The sequence below is a fragment of the Chiloscyllium punctatum genome, chromosome 41 (genome assembly GCF_047496795.1).
Source record: "Chiloscyllium punctatum isolate Juve2018m chromosome 41, sChiPun1.3, whole genome shotgun sequence".
In the NCBI taxonomy this organism is placed as follows: Eukaryota; Metazoa; Chordata; class Chondrichthyes; order Orectolobiformes; family Hemiscylliidae; genus Chiloscyllium; species Chiloscyllium punctatum.
Window position 1 is genome coordinate 8745118 of NC_092779.1, and position 12812 is coordinate 8757929.

At 41.5% G+C, this 12812-nt stretch overlaps 1 protein-coding gene across 6 annotated transcripts in view; it reads left to right on the top strand.

The window, feature by feature from the left end:
- Positions 1-12812, top strand: part of LOC140464828 (cadherin-6-like) — a 217175-nt gene that overhangs the window by 17096 nt on the left and 187267 nt on the right. For all 6 annotated transcript variants that reach the window (XM_072560325.1, XM_072560323.1, XM_072560328.1 and 3 more), the window contains exon 2: positions 11394-11786. In XM_072560325.1, the coding sequence (XP_072416426.1) occupies positions 11556-11786 (231 nt within the window). In that variant the 5' untranslated portion in view covers positions 11394-11555. The remainder of the gene's footprint in view (positions 1-11393; positions 11787-12812) is intronic.

Below are 12812 nucleotides of genomic sequence, written 5' to 3' on the forward strand. Positions count from 1 at the left end.
ACCCCACTCTTTACTTCTGCATCATGGAATAAAGCCACTTCATCAACTCACCACTGTGTAGAGTTCCCTGGTTGTTCATTACAATCAAGGACAAATGGATGATGTAACATAGTTTGTAAGGACATGCTGAGCCATATCTATGCAGCATAGATCTATTTATGTAGCCACGAGTATAAAGTACTCATCATAAAGTTCAGGAAAGAGTGAACAGAATTTGACCATGGCAAGACAAAGGTGAAGAGGTTTTTTAAAATGGTGGAAGGTTTTTATAAAGTAGCCACTGGGAAGGTGTTTTCACTTGAGGGGAAGGGAAGAGTGAAACTAGAGACTTCAGAAGAAACTTCTGTCCCCTGATCATTTCATTAATTTGTAGAATGTGGGTGTCACTGACTGGACCTATGTTTACTGCCCATCTCTGGTTGCCTAGAGGACAATTATACATCAATCACATTGCTGTGGGTCTGGAATCAGATATAGCTCAGATCAGGTAAGGAAGCAGTTTCCTTCCCAAAAGGACATCAGTGAACCCAGATTTTGTTTTTTGACAATCGACAATGATTTCATGGTCATTAGACTCTTAATTACAGATTCACATTGAATTCAAGTTACCACCATCTGCCACGGCAGAATTTGAACAAGGATCCCTAGAACATTACCTGAGTCTCAGGATAAATAGTTTAGCAATAATACCACAAGTCTAGCACCTCCTCAATCATTTTCTTACAAAGAAAATGGAACGACAGATAAAATATAGGCCCTAATTCTAAAGAGGGTGCCAGAACAGAGGGGCCTGGGTGTATATCTGAAGGTGTATTATTGAAGGTAGCGGACAGGTTAAGAGAATAGTCAATAAAGAAGGAAGTCTCCCAGTCCCTATTAATTGGATCATAGAGGAACAAGAGCAAAAAGGATCTGTTGAACTTGCGTTGGATATCAGTTTAACCTCAGCTGGAGCATTGTATCCAGTTCTGGACCCATACTTGGAAAGGATTCAAATTAGATTACTTACAGTGTAGAAACAGGCCCTTCGGCCCAACAAGTTCACACCACACCGCCGAAGCGCAAGCTACCCATATCCCTACATTTACCCCTTACCTAACACTACGGGCAATTTAGCATGGCCAATTCACCTGACCTGCACATCTTTGGACTGTGGGAGGAAACCGGAGGACCCGGAGCAAACCCACGCAGACACGGGGAGGACATGCAAACTCCACACAGTTAGTCGCCTGAGGCGGGAATTGAACCCGGGTCTCTGGCGCTGTGAGGCAGCAGTGCTAACCACTGTGCCACCGTGCCGCCCACGATAAGGTGCATAAAGATTCATGAGGATGGTTCCAGACATGAGGAATTTCAGTGACATAAATTGAAGAATTCAAAACTGTTTTGATTTAAGAAGAAAAAGTGGGGTTTTGGACAGAATAAATGGGGATAGACTTACCCACTCATCAGACAATCAATAATGAGAGGGTGCACATTTAAGATACAAAAACAAAAATTGCTGGAAAAGCTCAGCAAGCCTGGCAGCATCTGTAGAGAGAAATCAGAGTTAACGTTTGGGATCCAGTGACCCTTCCTCAGAAGTGAAGTACACACATTTAAGATGATTGGCAAAAGAACCAATGGCAAATGTGGAAAAACCTTTCAATGTAGTAATTGTTTAGGATGTGGAATGCACAGCCTGAGAGTGTGGCAGAGGAGGTTCAATCAAGGCATGCAGGATGGAATTAGATTGTTATCTGGAAAGGAGGAGTGTGCAAGGGTACTGGAGAAGGCAGAGGAATGGTAAAGATATATTGCTCATTCAGGGACTTGTGCAGACATGATAAGCTGAATGGTCTCCTTCTACACTGGAACAATTCGATAATTCTCCCGGTGAGAGAGTAGAGAGCTGATGACAAAGGAAGTAGTTGAGGTGAACAATGCAAATATATTAAAGGGGAAACTAGAAAAACACATGAGAGAGAAAGGAAAGACACTATGCTGACAGAGTTAGATAAGGAATGATGGGAGGAGTCCCGACTGAAGTGTAAATGCTGACATGGATTCATTGTATTAAATGGTTTGATTCCATAATGCAAATTGCATGTTATTCCATTCCAATCTACTTTGAGACATTTCAACATATTCAGAATGCAAACACACAGTACGTGGTATCTAAAGGTAGCAGACACAAAAAAAGTCACAAACACCAAATGACATCAGATTTATTCATGAAATTATGTTTGGACTGCTGCTAATACTTTTATAGCATACTTGTTAATCAGAAAGAAAAATTATTTTCATTTAGGGTCAAAACCAGGCAAAGTAAGTCACATGTTGCCCACCTGAGTGGAGGCTGTAAGAGGTTAGTGTGGTGAGCTGAGAGAGAACTCATTTTGAAAAAGCGTTTTTTGATAACTAAGATGGTTGAAAAGGTACAATGATGAGAAAGGTGACAGCAGTTGACCTAAGCTCGCTGCATGCAGACCTGATCAAGATTGACGGATGCAAACAGTCTCAAGATCCGTTTCCTAAACCTGAGATCACAGCCCATATTGTGTGGATACTGGAGTTGTGAAGACTGTCAAATTTGTGTTTTAATTTTACTGATGCAATAAGTCTGACGCTAAAGAAGAGAAAAAAGTAATCATTACTTTCTTCATATTAGAGAAATGAAGGACAGAATGTAAAAGGAACTGACATCCTGGCTTTCAGCCTAGCCCACTTCCTTTTGAAGACAAGATTTAAACTCATGCAGGTCACATATTCACAAAAAATAAACAGCAAAGCCATCTGTTGCACTTCCAAACCCTTTCAAGTTCAGTTGATGAACAGCCGACAGACTACAGTCTGAGGGCAAAAAGAGAAAATGAGGCTTCCTGCCCTAGCTAATACTTTTTTCAATCGAGATGGTAAGATTTTTGTCAAAATAATTAATTTGACTCATATGTAAAGTCATAGAGATGTACAGCTCATCCATGCCGACCAGATATCCTAACCTAACCTAGCCCCATTTGCCAGCACTTTGGCCCATATCCCTCTGAACCCTTCCCATTCATATACTCATCCAGATGCCTTTTAAGTGTTTTAATTTTACCAGCCTCCACCACTTCCTCTGGCAGCTCATTCCATACACGCAACACCCTTCATGTGAAAAAGTTGCCCCTTAGTAACAAGAGGATGGCCAGAGTGAGGGTAGGGCCAATCAGGAATAGTGGAGGGAACTTGTGCCTTGAGTCACAAGAAGTGGGGAGGTCCTTAATGAAAACTTTGCTTCAGTATTCACTACTGAGAGGGACCTTGATGTTTCCAAGGACAGTGTGAAACAGACTGATATGCCAGAACAGGTTGATGTAAGGAAGGAGGATGTGCTGAAAATTTTGAAAAACATAAGGATAGATAAATCCCCTGGGCCTGTCAGGATATACCCGAGAATATTGCAGGAAGCAAGGGAAGAGATTGCTGAGCCTTTGGTGATGATTTTTGCATCCTCACCATCGACTAGAGTAATGCCAGATGATTGACTGGTGGAAAATGTTATTCCTTTGTTCAAGAAAGAGAATAGGAATAATCCTGGGACTACAGACCAATCAGTCTTATTGTCAGTTTTGGGCAAAATATTGGAGAGGATTCTGAGAGACAGAATTTATGATTATTGGAAAACCACAATTTGATTAAACATAGTCAGCATGACTTTTTGTGAGGGGCAATTCACAAACCTTATTGAATTCTTTGAGGATGTGACAAAGCACGTTGATGAAGGTAGAGCACTGGATGTTGTGTACATGGATTTTAGCAAGGCATTTGATAAGGTTCTCCATGGTAGGTTCATTCAGAACATAAGGAGGCATGGGATGCAGGGTTTTCTGATTGTCTGTATACAGAATTGGCTGGCCTGTAGAAGACAGAAGGTGGTAGCAGATGGACTGTATTCAGCCTGGAGCTCGGTGACCAGTGGTGTTCCACATGGATCAGGTCTGGAACCTCTGCTCTTAGTGATTTTTAGAAATGACTTGATAAGGAAGTGGAAAGGTGGATTAGTAAGTTTGCTGATGACACAAAGGTTGATGGAGTTGTGGACAGCATGGAAGGCTGTTGTAGGTTGCAGTGAGACATTGACAGGATGCAGAGCTGGGCTGATAAGTAGCAGATGGAGTTCAACCTGCAAAAGTGTGAAGTCATTCACATTGGAAGGTTGAATTTGAATGCAGAATACAGGGTTAAAGGCAGAATTCTTGGCAGTGTGGAGGAATAGAAGGATCTTGGGTCAATGTCCATAGATCCCTCAAAGTTGCCACCCAAGTTAATAGGGTTGTTCAGAAAACGTATTGTGTGTTGGCTTTCATTAGCAGGGGGATTGAGCTTATGAGCTGCAAGGCTATGCTGTAACACTATAGATCCCTGGTTAAACCACACATGGAATATTGTGTTCAATTGTGGTTGCATCATTATTGGAAGGATGTGCAAGCTTTAGAGAGGGTGCAGAGGAGATTTACCAGGATGCTGCCTGGATTGGGGGGCATGTCTTATGAAGAAAGGTTGAGGGAGCTAGGGCTTTTCTCGTTGCAGCGAAGAAGGATGAGAGGTGACTTGATAGAGGTGTACAAGATGATGAGAGGCATAGATAGAGGGAATAGTCAAATAGGCAGAAATGTCTATCATGAGGAGGCATATTTTAAGGTGATTGGAGGAAAGTTTCGGGGAGATGTCACATTAGGTTCTTTACACAGAGTGTGGTGGGTGCCAGCAGTGCTAGTAGAGTCAGATACATGAGGGACATTTAAGCGATCCTTGGATAGGCACATGGAAGATAGTACAATAAAGGGTATATAGATTAATCTGATCTTAGAGTCGAATAAAGGATCAGCACAACATAGAGGGCCGAAGGGCCTATACTGTGTTGTACTGTTCTACGTTCATAAGTGCCTTTTAAATCTTGCCCCTCTAACCTTAACCTATACCATCAGGTTTTGGTCTCCCCTGTCCTGGGGAGAAGACCCTGACTATTCACCCTGTGCACGCCCCTCACAGTTTTATAAACGTCTATTACCACCCCTGCTACACCGCCCAACCCCCACCCCCCCCAAAAATCCTCTAATGCTCCAGGGAAAATAGCCCCAACCTATTCAGCCTCTCCCTGTAGTTCAAGCCCTTCAACCCTAACAACATCCTTGTCAATCTGTACCCCTTCAAGTTTCACAACATCTTTCCTCTAACAGGGGTAACAGAACTGAATGATTTAGGTAAGCAATAGGTAATTAAAATTTATTATTGGCAGAGTTTGTAAGGAGGCAGCTGTCTGAGCAATAAAGCCAAACTCTGTTTCGACATATCCATTACTCTTATCTATTACAGTTGTCCTTCTTTGTTGCAGCCCAATTATTCATACAGATAAACAATCATAACAGAAAAGAAACATTAAACACCAAGAACTAATTTAAGGTCCAATTCAAATGGTTTGCATCAGTGAGCATCAGCCAGTCTCCTGATGAATGGGGATTGAAGCCTTGAACACAGCTGCTCAGTTGAATGAGGTGGACCCCGAGACTGGTTTGTACAGGACCTGGCAATACTAATGGATTTTCACCATGGTGCCATCAAAAGGTGTGTGGGGGAGAAAAATGGAAGTCAGCTTGGAAAAGGTTTTCTTAAAGCCAGCACATTGGCCAATACATTCTGAAAGGAAGATACTGACCACCCCAGGACCATCATGCCTTTTTGCTTTAACTGTACAAATGCCTCATTGATCTCAACAGTAGCATTGTTCATGTTCAAATACATTTCATGGTGATTCTCTTCATTTTGAATATTAATTGCCCTGCTAGATATGTAAATGTATATGCAAACTAAAACAGCAGTAGGCCATTCAGCCCCTTGAGCTCACACTGTCTTTTAGCTGATCAGATTTTGGCCTCAATTCACTTTCCTAACTTTTGCGATATCCTTTGATGCCCTTGTTAGTCTAGAGCCTATTTAACCCAGCCTTAAGTATATTCAATCCCCCTGTTTGGATTGTTTCAGTTACAAAATTCTTAAAGGCTATAGGTAAGTTCACCATTGTGTTACCTGGCCTTTGGAGAGAAAGACGACTGGTGATGGGGGTGGGGTTTAACCTGAGCCTCACAATGCCTCAGATAGAGGGGAGAGGTTGAGAAGGAGAGTCCTTCGTGGTAACCTCAACTGGTGTGGGAATTGAACCCACGCTGTTGGCATTACATTGCATCACAAACCAGCCATCCAGCCAACTAAGCAAATTGACCTATGTCCATAGATTAATGAGTCCTTCAGAAAAAAATTCCTAGCTTCTCTCTTAAATTGAAATAACCTTATTTATAAACTGCTTCCCCTCACCTGCGTCTTTCCCACAAAGGGATCCATTGTTTCCACAGGTACTCGTTCAAGTCACCTCTGGTGTTTACGTCTTTCATTAAGATAATTTCTCATTCATCTAACTTCGGAGGGATGAAGGTATAACTTGTCCAACCTTTCCTCCTTCGATATTCCATTTGCTGTAGTTTTGTCCATTCATTTATTCCATTCATATCTCTTTTCTTCTCCACCATAAGTTGCTTAGCATGCTGCCTACTTTCATGTTCCAGATACTTTTGTATGCATTCCTTTCTGGTCCATCATCTAAAAATGTTATATTTAAACAAGCTGTCCATTTTTAAATCATTATTCTTTTGAAAATCTGCCAATACTTTCCCAATTGGCTCTGATCTCTATTCAGAATCTGGGCACACTCTCAGTTTTTGCTCAACCTTTCCTCCAACCTTTAATCTAAATAACGGAATGTTGAGTTTGAGTAAAGGAAAATGCTGGCTGCTCTTTCATTGCAGGAAAGTTTGAATACAGAGTAAAGAAAGCTTACTTCAGCACCTTAATGAGAACACACTGTTGTGCGCAGTTCCAGTCTTTTTTGTTTTGTTCCAGAGTGCAGATAGAGGTCATTCAGCCCATCGATCCTGCACTGTCCCTCCAAACAGCAAACTCACCCAGACCCACCCCAATCCTGCATTTCCCATGGCTAACCCACCTAACCTGTACATCCCTGGACACTACGGGGCATTTTTCTTCTTAAATATACATGGGTAATCCAGTTAACCTGCACATCTTCAGATTATGGGAGGAAACCAGAGCACTTAAAGGAAATCTAGGCAGACACAGGGAGAATGTGCAAACTCCACCTCCTAACCTAAGAAAGGATATACTTGTCATACAGGAGATACAGCTAAGGTTGACCAGACTGATTCTTGGGATGTCGAGACTGTTACATGAGGAGAGATTGAGTCAACTGCACTTGCAATCCTTGGAGTTTAGAAAAATGAGGGGGAAATCTCACTGAAACATTAAAACATTCTGACAGGAGCGGCATGGTGGCTCAGTGGTTAGCAGTGCTGCCTCCCAGTAACAGGGTCCCTGGTTTGATTCCAGCCTCGGGTGACTATCTGTGTGGAGTTTGCACGTTCTCCCTGTGTCTGCGTGGGTGTGCTCCGGTTTCCTCCCACAGTCCAAAGATGTGCAGGCCAGGTGAATTGGCCATGCTAAATTGCCCGTAGTGTTAGGTGCATTAGTCAGAAAGAAATGGGTCTGGGTGGGTTACTCTTTGGAGGGTCAGTGTGGACTTGTTGGGCTGAAGGGCCTGTTTCCACACTGGAGGGAATCTAACCTAATCTAAAAGGTTGAACAGACTGGATGAAGGGATTGTGTTTCCCATGCCTGTGGATTTAGCACAAGGGGTCATGGTTTTAGAAAGTGGGGTAGGTACTTTAGGTCTAAGATCAGGAGAAATTTCTTCATCAGAAACTGATGAACCCATTCAATTCTCTACCACAAAAGGCTGTGGAGGCCAAGTAGTTGACATATTTAAGAAATAAATAGATAGCATATTGTCGTAAACACATTTGGTTCAGTTATGTTCTTTAATGAACCAGATTGGTTCAGGGAAGGAATTTTTCCATCCTTACCTGGTTTGACCTGTATGTGACTCTAGATCAGGAAGCTAAGGATGTCAAGGGGTATGGGGAGAGAGTGGCAATATTACATTGAGATGGAGGATCAACTTGAATGGCAGAGAAAGTTTGATGGGCCAAATGGCCTACTCCTGCTCCTATGTCCTTTCTTTTCTATGTTTTAATATTTTCAGTCCAGGAAACACATTAGAAACTATGCAGCATACTATCGTTTTCCAGAGATTGACTAAAATGGCCTATTAATGAATTTTTACACAAGTTTTCACAGTGACTGTAATTTCCAGTTAATGAATTACAGTTCCAATACAAATAGACAATACATGACAGAAACTAATGAAACATGCCTTTTAATTCCATTACAGAGCTAGGGCCTGTCTTGCAAGTGGAAATTAAAATCGTATTTCATTGCCAGCACGATTTTTGTAATGCTGTTTAATGATGTTGTATTAATTTAAGGTTTCTGTTTATTTTTAATGAATACAGCAAATGCTTTAAATACATTTACATCACCTCCCTATCAGTTTCCATCTTGCTATCCTGTACAGATAGACTGGCCTGTAGATATTTAATGGTGATTGCATGCTCCTGATGCCTGAGTTTCCATTATGAGGAAGAGGCATGGGAGGACTGATTCCAAATGGGTAATGGGCTACCTGCTATGTTGGTAAAGGCAGATAAAGACCTGAAATTGGCCTGATCTCCATTGCTTTGTAAAATAGACAGTTGAGTGTACTGATAAAAGATATTCAATGCAAACCTAGTTTACCCTGTACTGAGCTGAACTGCATTCAGGAAATTATTCTGCCTTTGTGCTTTATGGGGTATAGGCATCACTTGACAAGGCCAGCATTGGTTGCACATCCCTAATTATCTTAGAACTAAGAATCTTGCGGGAGCATTTTAAGTGGCAGTTAAGAGTCAACCATATTGCTGTGGATCTAGAGTCACATATAGATCAGACCAGGTAAGGATGGAAAAATTCCTTCCCTAAAACCATCTGGTTCATTAAAGAACATAATTGAACCAAATGTGTTTACGACATTCATGAATACCATAGCTGGGACTAGCTTTCAATTCTAGATCTAGTTATTAAATAGAAATTCCACCAGCTGTCACTTGAACTCTTTTCTCCAAAGCATTCGCATCAGCATCGCTGTACAGTAGATTACTAGTCCAGTGATATCATTATTATCTCAAAAAATTACCTTGCCTCAATATATGCTAACCAGTGGATTCTTAACCAGTGAATCACAAAACGTTAGCATCCAAGTTCAGAAGGTAATAAGGAAGGCAAATGAAATGGTATTTCAAAGGGAATGGATATAAAAGTAGGAAGGTTCTACAACACAATAGTCAGACCACAGTGAATGGTTCTGGGTCTCATTATCTAAGGAAAGTTATCCTGGCATTGGAGGCAGTCTAGGGAAGGGTGATTAGACTGATAGCAGGTAGGGAGGGACTGTCTTATGAGGAGAGGTTGAGTAGGTTGGACCTGTACTCATTGGAGTTTAGAAGAATCAGAGACGACCTTATTGAAACATACAAGGTTATTACAGGGCTTGATAAGTTCTTACAGAAGGGCTGTTTCCCCTTGTTCAACAGTTTACGACCATAGATTCCGAATAGGGGTCACACTTTCAAGACAAAGATAAGGAGGAATTCCTTCTCAGAGGGTAGTGTATCTGAAGAACACTAGCCCCTCTGGCTGTCAAGGCTGGGTTATTAAGCATATTCAAGGCTGACATAGACAGATTTTTAGGCAATAAGGGGAATCAAGGGCTATAGGGTAAAGGCAGAAAAATGGAGTTGAGGATTATTACATCAGTTATAATCTCATTGAGTCTGCTTCACCATTCAATGGGCTGAATGGCCTGCTTCTGTTTCTATGCCTTATGGAATATCCTTGTTGCCTTCTCAAGAGCAAGTGTGCTCTCTCAGGTTTGGTTAAAAATTAAAACCAGCTCAGATGCTGTTCCTGATGTGTCTAACATCATAGCAACAGCAGAAGGCCATTTAATCCTTCCAGCCTGTTCCACTGTTCAAAGAGATTGTGGCATTTTTGTGACCTGACTCCAGAAATCTGCATTTTCTCCACATCCCTTGATATGATTCTCCCATTAAAACCTTGTGTTTAACCATCAATTTGGCAACTGTGGAGTAGATATTGAAATGTTTTCCATCCTTTGCCTGAAGAAAAGAACTTGGTCTTATGGCCTTAATTTCTCTCCTTAAATTCCTGACTCTAACTTCTTTACTAATATCACTAGTGTCCTAGAGTCCTCAATGAGGGAATATAGTTTCATCCAAACCACTTCATCTATTACACTCTGTCATGGACCAGGCCAGACCCCCTCAAAACACTTCAGGAAGGTAGTCCAGACCCTAACTTCTTTAAAAGGACAGATGTGAAGTGGATACTCCAGGAGTGATGCAGCTGGTCAAACCACTCGGCTTTAAGCAAAACAGAATTCATTTACACACTACAGTCGAAACACGGACGAAAGAAAACAGAATTTAGAATAACTCAACTATTTAGAAACCCGACCGACTCGATACAGCAACATAACAAAGGAGCTGTTCCAGTCCCCGCAACATCCCTTGGCAAATGGTAGATTCAAACTCAGGTTCTTACAGGCAGGAGAGGCTGTAGAGAGAAAGTTCAGACAAGAAGCACCTGTTGACACATGGAACCTGTTTTCACTGTAGTTGCTTCTCTTGGTCACCAGCAGTTTTCTGACTGACTGCTAAAACTAAACCAAACTAGAAAAAAAACCTGAGCTGGGAGAACTAGCCACTCCCCTTTCATTGTACAATTAAAAAAAAACTTAAAGACCTCTTCTGACTATTGAATTGTGCTAGCCATTTCAGCACTTACAACCCCTCTTGAAAAAAAAACAAAGACAAAATAACCTTGTTAAAGGGGCAGTCTCGTCACAACTCAATTACTTGAAAACCTGGATCAAATCACCCCTGAATCTTCACTCTCCCATTATTGAACAAATCTCACACAGTAATGTGGCACTTCTCACAATTTCCAGATTGAACAAACATTTTACTTGACTCTTTCTGTGTTGTTATTATTTTCCTCAGTCAGGATTGTACCTGGTTAAAACTGGATTTTAGTTACACAGCACCTGGTGTTTTACAATCACCAGTGCATTTTAGAGTAATTAAGATAGTCAATTCTGCAGCTTTATTGTGTAATGGAGCATATTTTTCTGCAATTGGTTGAGAAAAGGGCTTGATGATGAACACATTACTGAGTTCCACAGGCATCTATAATAGTTATATGATGTTATCAGTGAAATCAGATTAGCAATTCAAATTAAGCATCAATGGTATACGCTGCAATTTATATATTTGACATTTAAATTTTTAAAAATCTACTGTTTGAAACATCATTCTGTTTATTTTGTTTTGCTCTCTCTCCCATTTTAGAAATCCCCAGAAACCAAGTGAACTTGAAGATCGATTGAAGACCCCAGTAGTTTACAAATGGGACAAAAAGGCTAGTCAGGGATACACTGTCTACTGACGGGTTGCTGGACAGCAGCCAACAAAACCCAGTTAGACTCTGCAGCCACCAGTTCTGAAATAAGAATGGCGATATTGAATTGCTGTGTGCTTATGCTTCTCTGGATCAGCCTGTTGGAGCTCAGCCTGATGTCCCCACTGTCAAACAGGACTGCAAAAGAGGAAGAGGACGGAGTGGCTGTGACACCTGAGGGTGACAAGCTTTCTATTTTACATCGCTCCAAACGTGGCTGGATGTGGAATCAGTTCTTTTTGCTGGAGGAGTACACTGGGGCTGAGCCACAGTACGTGGGCAAGGTAGGCACCAAGAGATGTTCCTCTTAATCACAAGGCAGAAAGTCTATAGTTAATCAGTGTTTCTGTATTATGCTCTTGTCATCTGTAGTTCTTATGTGCATATAAGGAGCTACACATTAAAAGAGCTGTGTCTATCTCCAGAACTACTAAGAAATAAACCTCAAGTTGAACCCATCCAGTGATTTTTTTGCTGATGTCACCAACAGTGATTTCTAACCTTTCAGCTACAAAAGCACAAGCTCAGAACCAAAAGAAAAATGCAATGGAAGGTGCTGTCTGTGGGATGGAGGAATATGAGACCCTGCCCATCCAAAGTTTTCTTCATTTGCACATAGGGTATGGGCATCACTGGCTGCACCAGCACTCATTGCCCGCTCCTGCTTGCACTTGAGAATGTGGTGGTGAGCTATCTTCTTGAACCACTGAGGTCCATGTGCTGTAGGTAGACCCACAGTCTTATTAGGGAGGGAGTTGCAGGACTTTGACCCAGTGATATAGTTGGAACGGCATTATAGTTCCAAGTCAGGATAGTGGGTGGTTTAGAGGAAATCTTGCAAGTAGTGGTGTTCCCATGTATCTGCTGCCTTGGTTCTTCTAAATGGAAGTGGTTATGGGTGTGGAAGGTGCTGTCGAAAGATCTTTAGTGAATTTCTGCACTATTTCTTACAGTGAATACTTACCACTGTGACTGTGCATTGGTGGTGGAGCGAGTGAATGCTTGTGGATGTAGTGCCAATCCAGTAGGAGCTGCTTTATCCAGGGTGGTGTTGGTGATGATCATATTGAATGTTTTGGATGTATGATATAAAGTGACTTATAGATAATTTCTAATCAGCCTTTTCAGAGATATATTACCCACCTCTGGTACAGGTGGGACACTACTACTGCACCACAAGAGACCTGACATGTTAATAAACAACGTGGTGATGAGGAACACTTTATTAATACAACATGCGTCACCTACATTCCCCTTTAACTTCTTTAATAAGAATCTGATTTATTTTTAATCAACAGTTTCCTACATTG